The 17,040-nt window shown below is 37.6% G+C and overlaps 1 protein-coding gene across 10 annotated transcripts in view; it reads left to right on the forward strand.

The window, feature by feature from the left end:
• Nucleotides 1–17,040, forward strand: part of SCAPER (S-phase cyclin A associated protein in the ER) — a 513,402-nt gene that overhangs the window by 264,092 nt on the left and 232,270 nt on the right. For all 10 annotated transcript variants that reach the window (XR_006887542.1, XM_046653964.1, XM_046653961.1 and 7 more), the window contains one exon: nucleotides 8,257–8,383. Coding sequence is in view for 9 of the 10 variants with exons in the window: in XM_046653964.1 (XP_046509920.1) it covers nucleotides 8,257–8,383 (127 nt within the window). In the remaining variant the exon portion in view is untranslated. The remainder of the gene's footprint in view (nucleotides 1–8,256; nucleotides 8,384–17,040) is intronic.

Genomic DNA, 17,040 nt, shown 5'->3' on the forward strand with positions numbered 1-17,040 from the left:
AAAAGACACACTATAGTAAATTCTCTATATGTTGTCCTACAAATATAATGTAATCCCAATAAAATAACAGAGTTTTTAAAAAGAGGTAGAATCATTTTAAAGACTATATGGAAAAATAAATGAGAATTTCTAGGAAAAAAAATTTAAAAGAAGGGAGTATGAGGTAGGACTGAGTTAACAGGTATGTAGTTAAAATAATTTGGCTTTGGCATGTGAATAATAGTACAAATTGATGGAAGAGATTTTTAAAAACAATCTAGAAATAGATCCAAATGTTTGAGGAAATTTAATATATGACTGTTGTGTTTACAGAGATGGTCAAAAGTTGAGCCATTTCTGGAGGCGTGCCCCTTTGCAATATAACTTCTCCATCAAGAGGTGAACTCTGTTTTCCTTCCACTTAATTTGTTCTAGCCTTTTGACTTGTTTTGACCTACAGACTACTGTAGAAACAATATGTGACTTCTGAGCCTTAGCCTCAGAGATCTTGAGGCTTCTGCTCTGAACCTCACTTTCTTGTTCCCCTGTGACTGCCATGTAGGGAAGCCTGCCTCAGCCCCCTTGAGGATGAAAGATTACTTAGTCATAGTAATCAATTCTTTTAATATGCTGTTGAATTCATTTTGCTTGTTTTGTTGAGGATTTTTGCATCAGTGTTCATGGGGGATGTCAAATCTTATCAAACCTCTGCTTGTGTCACATTGCTTATGTCCCATTGGCCGAAGCAAGTCATTTTGCCAAGTCCAGAGTCACTGTATGAGGAGACCATACATGTCACCACTAGCAAGACATAATTCAACCAGGGCCTTTAACGTAACAATCTACTACACAGCTTTCTCTGGATTCGTCTCTTACTTGACTGGTTGCTCTTTTTCAGTATCTTTTGTCTGGTTCTTTCCCATCTTCTTAACCTGTAACTTTAGCATGTCTTTGTCCTGAGAATTCAAACAGAATTACTCCCTTGATAATCTCATTCAGTTTCATGATTTTAAACAATCCAGACCTCTCCCCAGAACTCCAGACATATCCAACTTCCTATTTAGCATTTCCATCTGGATGTCTGTCTGTTCATTTGTACCCTTCAGGTGAACATGTGCAAAGTTAAATTCCTGAAATTTTCTGCCAAACCTTACCCCTCATATTTTTGCTCATCATAGAAAATGGCAAGTCCATCCTCTAAGTCGAGGCTAAAATCTTTAGAGTAATCCTCTCTTTTTCTCACTTTCAGTCCATCAACAAATTCTGTTGGCTCTATCTTTAAAATATATTCCGAATCTGGAGGCCAGCCCTGTGCCTGAGTGGTTAAAGTTCTGCCTGCTCCGTGTTGGTGGTCTCGGTTCACGGGTTTGGATCCTGGGTGCGGACCTGCACCACTCATCAGCCATACTGAGGAGGCATCCCACATACAAAATAGAGGAAGACTGGCACAGATGTTAGCTCAGGGCTAATCTTCCTCAAGCAAAAAAAGAGGAAGGTTGGCAACGGATGTTAGCTCAGAGCAAATCATCCTCACCAGAATAAAATATATTCAGAATCTGACCACTATTCATTACCTCCGTACTAAGTATTCTAACCTACCATTATGTCTTATCTGGATTATTGTAGCAGCCTCCTAATTAGTCTTACACTGCTTCTGCCGTTGCTCACTACAGTCTGTTGGCCACGGGACAACCAGGATGTTCTTTTAAATTGTAAGTCTAGAAAAAATGGCAGTAGCAATAGATATATAATTTTTCAGTATTTTTAAATCCTTACATAGAAACCAGCTAACTAGTTAAGAAAACCAGAAACCCATGGCAGCGTTTACAACAAAACCACATTACCAGATATCTCCATGAAATCCAAAAAACAAGTGGATAGAAACAAACAGCCACAGACCTGCATGGTATTGACAAGGATGTGAAAGAAAGCAAAGAGAAGCAACTAGGGTAACAAATGCAAGGAAAGGAGAACCCCAAAATAACTAACAGGTTTTCACTGGAAAGTACAGGGAACCACTTTGAGAAAAGCATCTGAATTTCATTCTCAAGTGAAGGGTGCATGTGAACAATGTTGCCTTAGTTTTTGCTCTTGCACATTGATAATTTTATGCCCTCAAAAATCAGTGTTGCCAGTTACAAATCCTTGATCCACATTTTCATTTCTTTTCTTGAGGATCTTAAATACCAATAGAGAATGAACTTTAGGCAATCAAAATTATTAAACACACATCAACATAAGGAGTAGTGATGAACACTCAAGTTATAGTTTCTTGTAGAACTAAGACTAACTGATGGCTAGAAAGAAAAAAAACTGATGGCTGGAAAGAAAAAGACTACATGATAGCTGTATCTCAGATAATTTTATAGTATAACTAGAAAAAAGATCAAGGAGAATGGGGGAAACATATGCTAAAAAATTAACCGTTCTCTAATTATACTGGTGATATTATTAGTAATGTTATTCTGAGTCTGTTGTGCATATAATATGGGATAAAGTAAAGGAGATTATGGAGATTAGAATTCTTTTATCCCCTGTGTTCCTGAGAGCCTGAATTCTCAGTCTGGAAGAAAGGAGATAGATATAGTAGAGATCAGGTAAAACCCCTGTAGGACTGAATTTGAATTAAATTAATTTATGAGGCATTTTATCTTTTAAAAAGTGTTTGTGTGTGTGTGTGTATTTGTGTATGTATACGTATTTGTGTGTACATATATACATTCACATGTGTATGTTCGTATACACACATTTATTTATTTCCTCACTCTGTCCGTTGAAGAGACCTAGAAACAGTGACCAATGCAGTAGCGGTGAGCATCCCTTGTGCTCACTGATTTAGGACTTGAAATATCATTTCTCATAAAAGAGGCAAGAACTTCTTGGAAAAATGCCTAATTCTAGATCTGAATGTCCTGTCATACTAGATGGCAGGGAAGCTCTCGAAGACTGCTAGTGTTTGTCAAAGGACTCAGGAGCCAACTTGAAGAGTTTCCTACAGAACAGAGATAGAACAGTTTGAGCTTCAGAAAGGATAATTATTATAACTGATTGAACTTGATAACCAAATAGTAAATGAAAAGAAATGTCTCCATATAAAATTATTGTAGCTAGTGAATGAAAATTACTCTTCCTCTCATCTTCCAGTTTCCCCACCCCTTCCCAGAAAAACCCAGTCCAGAAGCCATTAGATGAGAGAGCACCATCTGCGTTGAGGGGATGGCTGGAGGCAGCAGTGGTGCAGTGGAAGGCGTCAGAGCCTGAGTAGGCTGAGGTGGACATTTATGCAGGGGGAGAAGGGTGTGGCCAGGTGTGGAGACTCAGAGCCCAAGCCAAGTGAAGGGAGCTTCCATGTGGTAGAGGGCACCATTCTCTGGGTTGAGGATCAGAGCAGAGTGAGGAGGGCATCTCTATGGAAAAACATCCTGGCACAATCTATCAGAGTCCAAGTAAAGAGGGAGGCAAAGGGTGTCAAAATACAGGCAGGGTGAGAAGGGTAGAAGAGCCCAGAATGGGGAGTCAGAGCCCAAGTAGAGACATAATAGCATACCTACAGAAACAAAGATGGATGGTATGTTACATGTAGAGGGATTGGTCAAATAAATAAGTATATTAAGGATGATGGGAGGCAGGTTGCTCATTGCTGGAGAAGAGAGTTAAAAATAAACTCTCTTGGGGCCGGCCCCGTGGCGCAGCAGTTAAGTTCACGCGTTCTGCTTCAGCTGCCTGGGGTTCGCCAGTTCGGATCCTGGGTGCGGACATGGCACCGCTTGGCAAGCCATACTGTGGTAGGCGTCCCACATATTAAGTGGAGGAAGATGGGCACGGATGTTAGCTCAGGGACAGTCTTTCTCAGCAAAAAGAGGAGGATTGGCAGCAGATGTTAGCTCAGGGCTAGTCTTCAAAAAAAAAAAAAAAAAAAAACTCTCTTTTCCAGTAGGAGAATATACTCTGTTCTCCACCAGGAGAGTAGAAAAACCCCATGGTGATGACTTGGAGTTGTAGGTATCAGTTTTAACTCTTATTTCCCAATATATATAAATGGAAATAAATATAGATGTAAATGTGTAGGGATATGGATATATTATAATATGTTACTTTTTAAATATTTATTTCTAAAATAATATGCACATATTTCCTAGCTCATTCTAATGAGAGTGAGAGTCTGGGAGCAGCAACACCCTAATAGCACTGAGCACATCTAATATACCCATGTAAGTGTGAGAGCGAGGTAGTTCCCTAAAAGGGAAAGAGTTCTTTCTCCACAAGAAGCAATGTTGGCAGGCGAAAATGAAAGATATCCAATATAGGAAGCAATATATGTATACTGTTTTTTCATCTTTTATAGGGATTTCTTAGGTTCTTATATTTAGTGTAAGCATATTATTTAAAAATAGAAAAGGAACCAGAAGCCCTAAATTTAGACCGGGTACCTTTCAAATAGAGTGAAAGGAAAAAAAGTTAATGTATTTATATCTTCCTGTCCATCTCACTAAAGAACAATGTTATTTTCTAAAATGAACACAGTCCCCTTTCTTAAACTTTACAAATCTTCCCAGTGATGCTGATGAACCCACCAAACTTTACTGTGATAAAAATGAGGGCTCCTTACAGAGGTGCTTTCACATTTCACATTTACCAGTGACAGATTTGAATTTAGTTGTTGTTGGAATTTGTTCAATTTTGAGAAGAAAATATCTGACCTTACAACATTCTCCACAAAGCCATTTACCTCACAGATACTTCTTTTGTTCTAGGCTAGGAGTTATGAAGCCTCCATTCGTTCTTTTCAGGCTAGAAAAATTATCTGCCACAAGTAACTCAAATAACAATTTCTGTGTTAAAAAACTGCACCCTCTAAACAGCTCCTGTTCTTGCTCTGTAGGGAAAATATAGTTTTCAGGGTTTGAGTCCTGTGACAGTCTCTAATTATTTATAGTATAAATCAAAATCTGGTGCTGTTTTCTTGAAAGGGGCTATATTATTTGTGGTATTTCTGTGGAGGCAGGGAATGAAACAGAGGTTTAGCTCATGTTACCAAAGCATCCCCTTGATTTGGCATTCTTCCTTGAAGGGTAGGTTCATATGAATCCCAGATTTGATTTACCTCAGGGTGAAATACAAGCCCCTTGTATTCTGTGAATTAAAATGGTCCTTGTACCTCCCTAAGTACCCCTGGTTTTCAGGGGAATGTGAGCATTCTTGGTAAGAATACTGCTAGAATCATATGCATCCATTGCTATGGCTGGATATTTAGTTACATTGGTGTGCAGGCCTTACTCAGCCAAAAGCTAAAGTGGCTACTTATCTATCACACAATGAAGTTCACTGCCAATATTCTTCCACATGATAAGGTTGGTAACTTTAATCGGATGGGACTCTAGCCCATATTTGATCAGAAGGGAAAAGAAGTATGTTACTCTTACTCTATTTTTGTATTTTTTTATATTCCCTTTTTCTGTTTGTTAAATTGAGACCTTCTGTCAATGAATAGTAATAATAGTTGATCATTTATTGAGTGTTTAGTGAATGGTGTTAAGTATATTACTTTAATTATCTCTGATCTTCAAAAGCTCTGAAAGGAGATATATAGAAATATATATAAAATCTCTACTTTTAAGATGATGAAATTGAGATTCCAAGTAGTTAAATAAACCTCACCAGGGTTTACATACGTGGTAGGGCTAGAGCCAGAATTCAAGTATAGGTATTTCTGATTTTAGAGTTTGTATTCATTCTTTGACTTAATCAAAGTAATCTTCATATGGATAGCTTAGGTTTAACATGGAGTTCACCAGTGCCTTTTTGAACTGTATTTGCTGTCTCATTCTTTGAGAAATTTTAAATTTTTACATAACTATGTTTTTAGATTAAATTGTATTCTGGGATATTATTCATGTGTGAATAAAATTTCCTTATTTGAATTGATTAATAAGGTATGGAGGCAAAAGCATGAGATTTGAAGATCAAAGGCCTAGATTTCTAGTCCCACTAGTACCTTTAACCAGTTGTGAGATCTTGGGAAAGTCACCTAATTTTCCTGAGACTTAGTTTCGTCATTTTTCAAACAAGAATAATACTAATGGACAGTGTCTTTCAGAGGATAAAATAATATCATGTACATGAAATTTTTGTAACCTATGAGATTACAGGTATTATTAAGATTAGTGGGGGCTGGCCCCATGGCCGAGTGGTTAAGTTTGCACGCTCCGCTTTGGCGGCCCGGGGTTTCGCTGGTTGGGATCCTGGGTGTGGACATGGCACTGCTCGCCAGGCCATGCTGAGGCAGCATACCACATGCCACAACTAGAAAGACCCACAACTAAAATACACAACTATGTACTGGGGTCTTTGGGGAGAAGAAGGGAAAAGAGAAAGATTAATGTAAAGAAGAAATTTCTACTTAAGCCATTCATCATTAAATTTCTTTTGAATACACTTTGTGGAGGTAGTATATTAGAATAAGGCAGTGAACAGGTAGACAAGAACCTTCTCTCACGAAGTTAATACTATGCTTCTGCACTGTCCAATATCATAGCTTGTAGCCACGTGTGGCTATTTAAATTTAAATTATTAAAATTAAATACGACTGAAAATTCAGTTCCTCAGTCACACTCTATTTCAAGTGAACAATAGCCACATTTGGCTAGCAATAGCCACATTTGTCCACCATGTTGGACAGTACAGATATGGAACATTACCATCACTGCAGAAAGTTCTGTTGTAAAACTCTGCATGGGAGAGACTTGTGATGAGTGATTTGAAGGAATAGTCAAATCAGAGAAAGTAAAGTTTAAACTAAAAACTAAGGGATAAGTAGGAATTTTCTAGATAATGTGGAGTTGGAGGAAGCATTTCAGAAGGAATGAATGAATAGCATTTGCAAAGGCACTGAAGCAAGAAGAAGAGAGGGATTTAGATCCAGAAAGATATCATGCATACAGAGCCTGTGTGTCAGGATTAGCCCTACATGGGAGGAATCAGTCTTCCTTGATTGTAATGTGACAAACAAAGGAGAATATGGGTAAAATGCAGAAGGCTTGTAGATTCTGTGGCAGAAAGTAAGGATTTTCCTGTTTCAATAGCTTATATTTTCTCTATGAAATATAAGATCTTCTTATGAGAGCAAGAGAGAGAAAGTAAAGTGGAGTTTTGAAGAGACTGGGGAATGTATGAAACAAGTCTTTGTGGAGAGTGGGAGAGTGAGCAGACTAGACAGATTTAGTGAGATCCTGAATCTATACTCATGCCAGTCTTTGTTATGGTATGACTTTTTCTTAGGATCAGAAATGGAAAAGGCTGGCAGATGTTCATTAATCCAGCTAAATAAATTGACGTGTGCAAGGTACTGAGAATGGTGCCTGGCCCACAGAAAGAGCTAAACAAGCATTAGTGTTTATTTCCACTGCTAGTGTTTGGCTAGTAAGAGTAACAAACAGAACAACAGAGAGGGAATGTAGCACATTTAGAAGGAAGTGATTATAAAGATGGCCTATGAAATCTGTCATAGATAAAGACAGAAGTAAGATAATAGGGTGATGATGTATACGGGAAAAGTGAAGAGATCTGGGAGAGTGTCTGGTGAGTATCTGTTGATGGAATGCTCAAGCAAATAAGTGGAAAGGAGAGAGGATTGCTCAAAGAGTGAGATGTATGAAACAGAAGTAAGGACTACAAAGAAATACTACACACAGTCCCCTTACTAAAGAATCACATAATCTAAATAATATATAGTAAAAAGCAAATAATTGCTCTATTATCTAAGTAAATGACATCAGCAATGGCAAGCATTCCCCAAATTGCCTGTAAATTGGAACATGGGGAGTTTGACATTCAAGGAGTTTGACATTTTGAGAGTTTACAGTGCTTATAACACAATATCTAAGTCTACCTTGAAGATTTAAATCAGTATGTGAAAACGTGCTCAGTTTCTTATACTCATTTTTTTCTGCTGTCATACTCTCACCTTCTTCCATCTCCAATTCTGTTCAGGCTTGAGTATCACCTGGAAACTGATTGCAGCAATTGCTCCAGCTTAATCTGTGGATGGACAGTACTGCCCTCTAGTTCTGTTTTGTGCCATGAGGACTAGATTGGTGTTTGTGAATATAAAGTAGTACTAGCCTTAGGAGAGGTTTGTTTTTTCTTCCCCATCAGGTGCTCTGTGAAGCAGTTTCTAGTACAATAATGAAAGTAACTTTTATTTCAAAATGTTGAGGGAAATGAAGTAGTATAGTCTAATTCCTTAATGTCATTCTTCCCTTTCATTTTGTATTGCAGACTTCAGCGATTAGCCAAAGATCTTCTAAAACAGCAACAAGTACAAGACAGTGGCTCATGGGCAAACAATAAGGTTTCTGCTTTAGATCGGACACTAGGAGAGATCGCTAGAATATTAGAAAAAGAGGTATGTAACTATCACTGGCCTCTGGCCTTAATCTTTGTTGTTCTTTCTCACTATGACAGGACATAGGGCTATAAGGCAGACTCTCACAGCATATGCATTTCTTCTGTGTTTTCCAAAAGCTGGTCAAACCATTGATGGATGTTTTTTCCTTTTGTTAATGAAATTGAAGTTGTTTTCAATTGCTTTAATTGAAGTCCTCAATAGCAAAAATGTATTCTTTTAGGTCATGGTTTTCTTAGTCATATTTTTATGCTTACAAACAAAATGAAATTATTTTAAATGAGATCATAATAATAAAGATAAACAATTTTATGGCAGAAAATATAAAACTTTCAATTATAAAGCTCATAAGTCACAGATTTCCACACCAATTTCCTTCCTGTTTCCAATAGAAGATTTGGCAGGTTTCTTTAATGACTTAGAGTCGGTAAATGTTTTGATGACAGTTAAATCCTTAATGGTTTTAAAAGGATTTATTATTCACTATAGAAAATTTTAAATGTACAGAGAAGACATAAAACTCCCTGTAATACCCACTGTTGACATTTTATTGTATTTTCTTCTAATCCTTTCATTGTACATTTTTTACATTCTTTTATCTGGCTAATTTTATCAAAAATATTTTGTAATATCTTTAAAAATTCTTTGTAACCGAATGAACATAGCACAATTTATATCACTTAAGTGGTTTCTAACTTTTCTATTTCAGGTTATGACCATCTTTGTTTATTACCTGCATTTGTTTTTCGTTTTCTGGGTTTAAAATTTATTATATAACATTTGGCGTATACAAAAGAATTTAGTGATTAAAATAACAAAAATACAACGAACACCTGTGAACTCACCATCCAACTTAAGAACTGGACCCTTCATAGTACATTTATGGTTCCCAGTATGATCCTTCCTTACCACATCCTCCTACCTCTGTTCCCCCTGCGGGAAATACTGTACAGAATTAAAGGGGTATCTTTTCTTTGTTTTCTAAAAGTAGCTTTATTGCTTTATCACATAAATGTACTGTTAAAAAAATGTGTTATTTAGTTTTGCTTATATTCGACCAGTATAAAATATCATACTGTAGACTTCTGTGACTTTTTTTCAATCAAAGTTATGGTTCAGAGTTTTATTTAAGCTTATAAATATAGCTGTTTTTCATTCATTGTCTCTGTTGTATCTTGAGTACTTCATTGTGTTAATACAGAATTTTTTTATCCATTCTCCTGACAGTGGACATTTGTTTTCAAGATTAGACTGGTGTGTGTGTGAGGTTGGGGCCGGGGGTTGGAGACAGTGCTGCTCAAACATTCTTGTATCAGAGCAAATGGACAAGAATTTCTCTAAAGCAAGGAGCCTCAGACTTTAGTCTGCATCTGAATTACCTAGAGGACTTGTTAAAACACAGATTGCTGGGCCCTACTTGGATTTCTGAATCAGCAGATCTGGAGTGAGTCCCAGGAATTTGTATTTCTAAGAAGTTCCCAGGTGACACTGATGCTGCTAGTCCAAAGACCATACTTTGAGAATCATTGTTCTAGTCTGCACCATATACCTGAAGGGTAGAATTACTGGCTTCTCATGCTGTAACTGACCAACTTTACAGGATGATGCTCAGCTGAATTTTGGCATCAGACAGTATAATCCTCTGTAGGAACTATGAGCAGCGTATTCACTGTGGTATCATGGCAGAGCCACATAGAGTCAGTTCTTCTGTATAACATAGCCCTTTCAGAGAGTATTAAAAAAGTTCCTAAGAAACTGATAGTTGTCAGACTTTTGCTAGATGGAGTGTTTGGAGGTTTGATATGCTTCCAAAATCTTTTTATTTTGGAAAAATCTTTAATTATTTTAAAATTAGCACATACCAATTATTTTTATTTTTATAAAGAGTACTTGTACTTTGAACTAAAAGGCATTTGCTCAAAGATACCACCATGTGCACCTTATCTCATGAATATTGTTTTAGATTGAAGTAATCACAGAGTTTTTAAGAAAAAAGTAAAATGATCTGTATAAGAAAGATATTTAGTATGAAAAATCCAAGCAAAGTTATTTCATTCACAAAGGGGCAATTTACTGGAATACCACTGATGCCTTGTAATTTTAGGGAGAAAAATTTAGTCTGGCTCCCAGTCTAAATGGTCTGTGTCAGGAACTTCGCTGTAAAGCTGTCCTCAGAGTATATACTGTAGGACCACCTAAGAGTCTAAACTTGGCCACAATAAAATCCTTTTGCTACTTTTATGACTAAAATCCTTTTTTACTAAGCCAAGACAGACTCACTTTATGTAGAATTCTGTTCATAGAGTTATACTGATGTTTCAGTGTAATTCAGCTGATGATATTTATGATTTCAGTCTAGGAATTGTAAATAACCATTCCTTTTTGTTTGGAAAACTGCCTGAAGTAACAAAATCATTAGAGCCAATGCCAAGTACCCAGTGAAGGATTTTAAGACAACCTAGAAGTTACAAGGGTGAGACTGGTGGAATTTGGACAAGCACTCACTGAGGAATTGTGAGTGATGAATCTTGAGGTTGTTATCCTCTTAATTTAGACCCTAACACACTGATACTTTCTGTTACTAATTTGACACAAATTTCCTTAGTAGTTTTCTCAAGTTCTGACACTGGTTTAGAGCTAGCAGGTTGAACTTGTAATGCACAAAAACTCTTGTAATGGAAGAGATCAGGAAACTGAGGAGACCCAGGGTTTGTAGTGCTTACTGTGTGTCTCAGGTCCCTTTTGGCTTTTTGAGTTCTCTAGATTCCGTTCAGAAATAAAAAGTTTATAAGCTGTGTTGCATATCTTATGCATTTTAACAAACTTCAGGCACTTCTGTAAGAAATATGGTGGTCTAGACTACTTGTACCAACTTTACCAACAAAAAAAGGAGTGATGTCAGCATCGTGGCAGGGTGAACTTTCATGGTAATCTCTCCCCTCCATCATACAATGATAAAGACATTCATACTCCAACAGAGGACAATCCAAACAACACAAAAGACATTTGAGAGACCCACACAGCCATGTGACAGAGGGTAGAGAGGCAGGAGCCCCCCTTGGAGGAGGTGAAAGGGGTAAGAGAAAACTTCACTCCCTCCCCAAAAGACTGGGATCTGAGATTGCAGGCAGCCTCCAAGAGGGAAGGAATGGGGGAGAGGACGTTCATTCATGGGAACATCAAAGAGCCCCAAGGGCCCTCGCACCCTAGGGGAAAGCCCCTACTAAGGTGAAAGCTAACACAGGGGTGACCTCATCAAGCCAACACCCCAGGAGGGCAGATAGCAAGGGCAGAGCTAGAAAACTCGGAGAGCATGTAGAAGATCCCCATGCACCACCCTCCCCGCCCCAGCTGGCTCCAATGCCTGGGATCTTGGCAGATCACAGAGGGCTCAGAATACTCTGCTCTTGACCCCCATGCAGTGGCAATTGGCAGTAACTGTGACCAAATAACTACCACGGTGCACCGAAACAAGAGCCATACCCTCTAGTAATACCAAAAATTGTATTAAATCTCCACACCAGAGAGAAAATGACAAGTACTCAGAAATCATTGCTGAGGACACAGAAATGTGTAATCTAAATGACAGATAATTTAAAATAGCTATCATCAAAAAACTCAACAAGTTAAAAGAGAATGTAGAGAAACAATTCAACAAGTTCAGGAGCTACTTCACAAAAGAGATTGAAACTATAGAGAAGAATCAGTCAGAAATATTAGAGATGGAAGAGAGAAAACAAAATATGAATTCCCTGAACATGTGAGCAGATGTCATAGAGGAGTATATCAGCATAATCGGGGAGAGACATGTTGAAATCCTCCAGAGAGAGGAGGACAGAGAGCTAAGACTAAAAAGAAATGAAGAAAGTCTCTGAGCAATATCTGACTCAATTAGGAAATGGAACATAAGAATTATAGGTATTAAAGAAGGAGAAGAGAAGGAGAATGGAGGAGTAAGCTTGTTCAAAGAAATAATAGCAGAGAACTTACCAAACCTAGGAAAGGAGATGGAAATCCATGCGGAAGACTCTACCAGATCTCCTAAATATGTCGATATAGAAAGACCTGCAAGGCATATAGTAGTGAAACTGGCAAATGTGAATGACAAAGAAAAAAATACTAAGGGCAGCAAGACAGATGAAAATAACCTACAAAGGAACCCCTATCAGGCTTTCAGTGGATTTCGTTGGAAAAACCTTACAGGCTAGGACAGACTGGAATGACATATTCAGACCTTTGAAGGACAAAAACTTTCAGCCAAGAATACTCTATCCAGCAAAAATGTCCTTCAGATACAATGGAGAAATAAAAGCATTTGCAGACAAACAAAAGCTAAGGGAGTTTGTAGCCACAAGACCACACATAAAAGAAATCCTCAAGAAGGCCCTCATACCTGGGGGAAAAAAAAGGGAGAAAGGTGTTACAAAGTGTGGAGTAAGGAGATAAATAGGTAGACAAAATCAGAAAATTGTAGCTATACATCAGAAAAGGTTAGCAAGTACTCGAAAGAGAATTATAGATAAAGGGAAGGAAAACACCAAAACTAAAGATAATCTTGTCATGTTAATCACAAACTCACAACACAAGATGGAATAAGATGTGAGAAAAACAACTTAGGAGGGCAGGAGGAAAGGGACTGAATCAGTTCAGTCTAAGGAAATAAGGGACCATCAGAAAATGGACTATTTTAACTATGGGATTTGAATACAAAACTATGATAACCACTAAACAAAAAAGCAGAACAGAGACACAAGTAACAAGGAGAAAACAAAGAAGTACAACATAAAAAACTACATAGCTCAATTGGTAGACCAAAATACAGAGGACGAGAAACAAAGGAAATGCAGGAAAACTTGTAAACAATTAATATAATGACAGCATTAAGCCCTCATATATTGATAATCACCCTATATGTAAATGGATTGAATTATCAAATAAGAAGACACAGAGTGGCAAGATGGGTTAAAGAACAAGACCCAGCAATATGCTGCCTCCAGGAAACACATCTCAGCACCAATGACAAACACAGGCTCAGAGGGGGCCAGCCCAGTGGCACAGCAGTTACGTGCACACGTTCCACTTCTCGGCGGCGCAGGTTTCACCACTTTGAATCCTGGGTCTGGACATGGCACCTCTCGGCAAAAGCCATGCTGTGATAGGGTCCCACGTATAAAGTAGAGAAAGATGGGCATGAATGTTAGCTCAGGGCCAGTCTTCCTCAGGAAAAAGAGGAGGATTGGCAGTAGTTAGCTCAGGGCTAATCTTCCTCAAAAAAAAAAAAAAAAAAAAAAAGCAGAGGCTCAGAGTGAAGGGATGGAAGATGATACTCCAAGCTAATGTCAAACAAAAGAAGGCAGGTGTCACAATACTTATATCAGACAAAGTAGACTCCAAGATAAGACAGGAAAAGAGAGACAAAGTGGGGCAGTATCTAATGATGAAAGGGACACTCAACCAAGAAGACATAACACTTATAAATATCTATGCGCCCACCACAGGAGCACCAAAGTACATAAAGCAACTATTAACAAACCTAAAAGAAGTTATTAATAATAACACAATAACAGTAGGGGACTTCAACACTCCACTCACATCAATGGATAGATCATCCAGACCGAAAACCAACAAGGAAACAGTGAAAGTAAATGAAAAGCAAGACCAGTTGGACTTAATAGACATATCTACAACACTCCATCCAAAAACAGCAGAACACACATTCTTCTCAAGTGCACATGGAACATTCTCAAGAATAGACCATATTTTGGGAAACAAAGCAAGCCTCAATAAATTTAGGAAGATTGACATAATAACAATCATCTTTTCCAATCATAGTTCTAGGAAACTAGAAATTAATTACAAGAAAAAAACTGAGAAAGGGACAAACATGTGGAGACTAAACAACATGCTATTGAACAAGCAATGGAACATTGAATAAATTAAAAGAGAAATCAAGAAATATATGGAGAGAAATGAAAATGATAACATACCATACCAACTCATATGGGGTACAGCAAAAGCCATATTACGAGTGAAATTCATTGCAATACAGCCCACCTTAACAAACAAGAAAAGTCCCAAATAAGCAATCTCAAACTACACCTAACTGAATGAGAAAAAGAAGAACAAACAAAACCCAAAATCAGGAGAAGGAGAGAAATAATAAAAATCAGAGCAGAAATAAATGCAATTGAAACAAAATAAGCAGTAGAAAGGATTAGTGAAACAAAGAGCTGGTTCTTTGAGAAGATAAACAAAATGGACAAAACCTCTAGCCAGACTTACAAAGAAAAAAAGAGATAAAGCTCAGATAAATAAAATTAGAAATGAAAGAGGAGAAATATCAACGGATACCACAGAAACGCGAAGAATTAGAATACTATGAAAAGCTCTATGCCTACAAAATGGACAGTCTAGAATAACTGGATCAATTCTTAGACCTTTACAACCTCCCAAAGCTGAATCAAGAAGAAACAGAGAATCTGAATAGACCCATCACAAGTAAACAGGTTGAAACAGTAATCAAAAGCATCCCTAAAAAAGAAGCTCAGCACCAGACAGCTTCCCTGGAGAATTCTACCTAACTTTCAGAGAGCATTTAATACCTATCTTTCTCAAGCTATTCTGAAGTTTAGGGAAGATGGAATGCTTCCTAACACAGTCTACGAGGTCAACATCACTCCGATACCGAAGCCTGACAAGGACAACACAAAAAAAGAATACTACAAGCCAATATCACTGATGAACATAGATGCAAAAATCCTCAACGAAATATTGGCAACCTGAATTCAGCGATACATGAAAAGTATCATACGCTGTGATCAAGTGGGATTCATACCATGGACACAGGGATGGGTCAACATTGGCAAATCAATCAATGTGATAAACCACATTGAAAAAATGAGAGGTAAAAACCACATGATCATCTCAATAGATGCAGAGAAAGCATTTGACAAGATCCAACAGCCATTTATGATAAAAACTCTTAACAAAATGAGGATAGAAGGAAATTACCTCAACATAACAATGGCCATATATGACAAACCCACAGCCAACATCATACTCAATGGGGAAAAACAGAATTCCATCTCTCTGAGAACAGGAACAAGACAAGGATCCCTACTATCACCACTCTTATTCAACATAGTACTGGAGGTTTTGGCCAGAGCAATTAGGCAAGAGAAAGGAATAAAAGGAATCCAAGTAGGGAGAGAAGAAGTGAAACTGTCACTGTTTGCAGATGACATGATCTTGCATATAGAAATCCCTAAAGACTCTATCGGAATACTATTAGAAATAATGAACAACTACAGTAAAGTTGCAGTGTACAAAATCAACTTAAAAATGCTGGAAAAAATAAAACGTAATTTTCTTAAAAGCATCGAATTGTTAAGAAGAAATTAAATAATTACCAGACCAAAGAAAGTGCAAGAATCTAGAAAGGCATGCTTATAACTGAATGCCGGAAGAGTATTTGCCATGGAGGCAAATGCGATTATGATTTTGCAAGCCCCATGGGATAAGGGGACAAAAGTAAAAGCTTAAGGGCTGCCTGAGATATGAAGTCTAATAGATTTTCCCTTCACAAAGATAAGACCACCATAGCCTACTCCCTGACATAATTATGAACTCTCTCACTTCATCCTCAGAGTCTGCAAAGAAATTATGTTGCCATAGTGTGGAAATTAGAACCATAATCCAGCCTTGGAGTAGATTTGTAGCCCAAATTCACATTACATATTATTTCAAATGGTGAAGTGAGTTTAAAGTAGTCCAAGGCTGATTATTGGTGTCCTAGGAACCTAGCAGAAAGAAATGCAAGTTCTCATTGGAAGAAGATATCTTTATCCTAGACTGTAGATAATTTCTGTGCAATAATTTTACAAGAACAAGTAGCCACAGTCAAAAAATAAGCTCAAAAGTAAATAAGTTATTATGAGGAAGAGCATACAGAAACTAAAACTGCAAGGCTTTGTAAATATCAGTCACAGATCATAAAACTATGTTTTTTTCTTAAGGGTATAAAAGACAAGTTGAAGGTATCTACAGTCATAGACCTAACCATAGTGATGAAGTAGGTAATTCAGAACAGTCCTCCCACCGATGACACTTAGTAAAACTAGAGAAAATATAAACTGGAACTGAATTGCTAACATTCTAGTAAAGAATTACCGGGCCAAGATCTGGGAACATGACATTTTTGGCTGAGTACAACTGGTGATCCAAACGGGGTGGATGAGAAGCTGAGTTGTTCTTTTCACGTTGTTTCAGAACTGGTGGGGGAAAATGTTGAAGTCTAGGACTATCAGTGGTAGAGACTGTGCCCTCAAACCCATGTTTTGTTTTGAGATCTTAAAGGACTGAACTAGGAGACAGGGTAGACAGGAAGTATGCCAGTCATTGCACAGAGTACTGCTCAACTTCAGAGTGGCTGGGAAAATCCCAATCACTGAAAAAATAGTAAAGTGATTTTGAATCGCTAATACCCCTGGTGCCTAACAGAAGCAAATGGAAAATCTACTCTGGAGGAAGATAATATCAACCTAAATCTCAAACTGTTTCAACACAAGAATTTTCAAAGCCAGTATCTGACAGAGAAAAATAATTAGGCATAGAAAGGAGCAAGACAACATGCATCAAAATCCGTAGAAATAGACTAA

Source organism: Equus quagga, chromosome 2 (genome assembly GCF_021613505.1).
Source record: "Equus quagga isolate Etosha38 chromosome 2, UCLA_HA_Equagga_1.0, whole genome shotgun sequence".
NCBI lineage: Eukaryota > Metazoa > Chordata > Mammalia > Perissodactyla > Equidae > Equus > Equus quagga.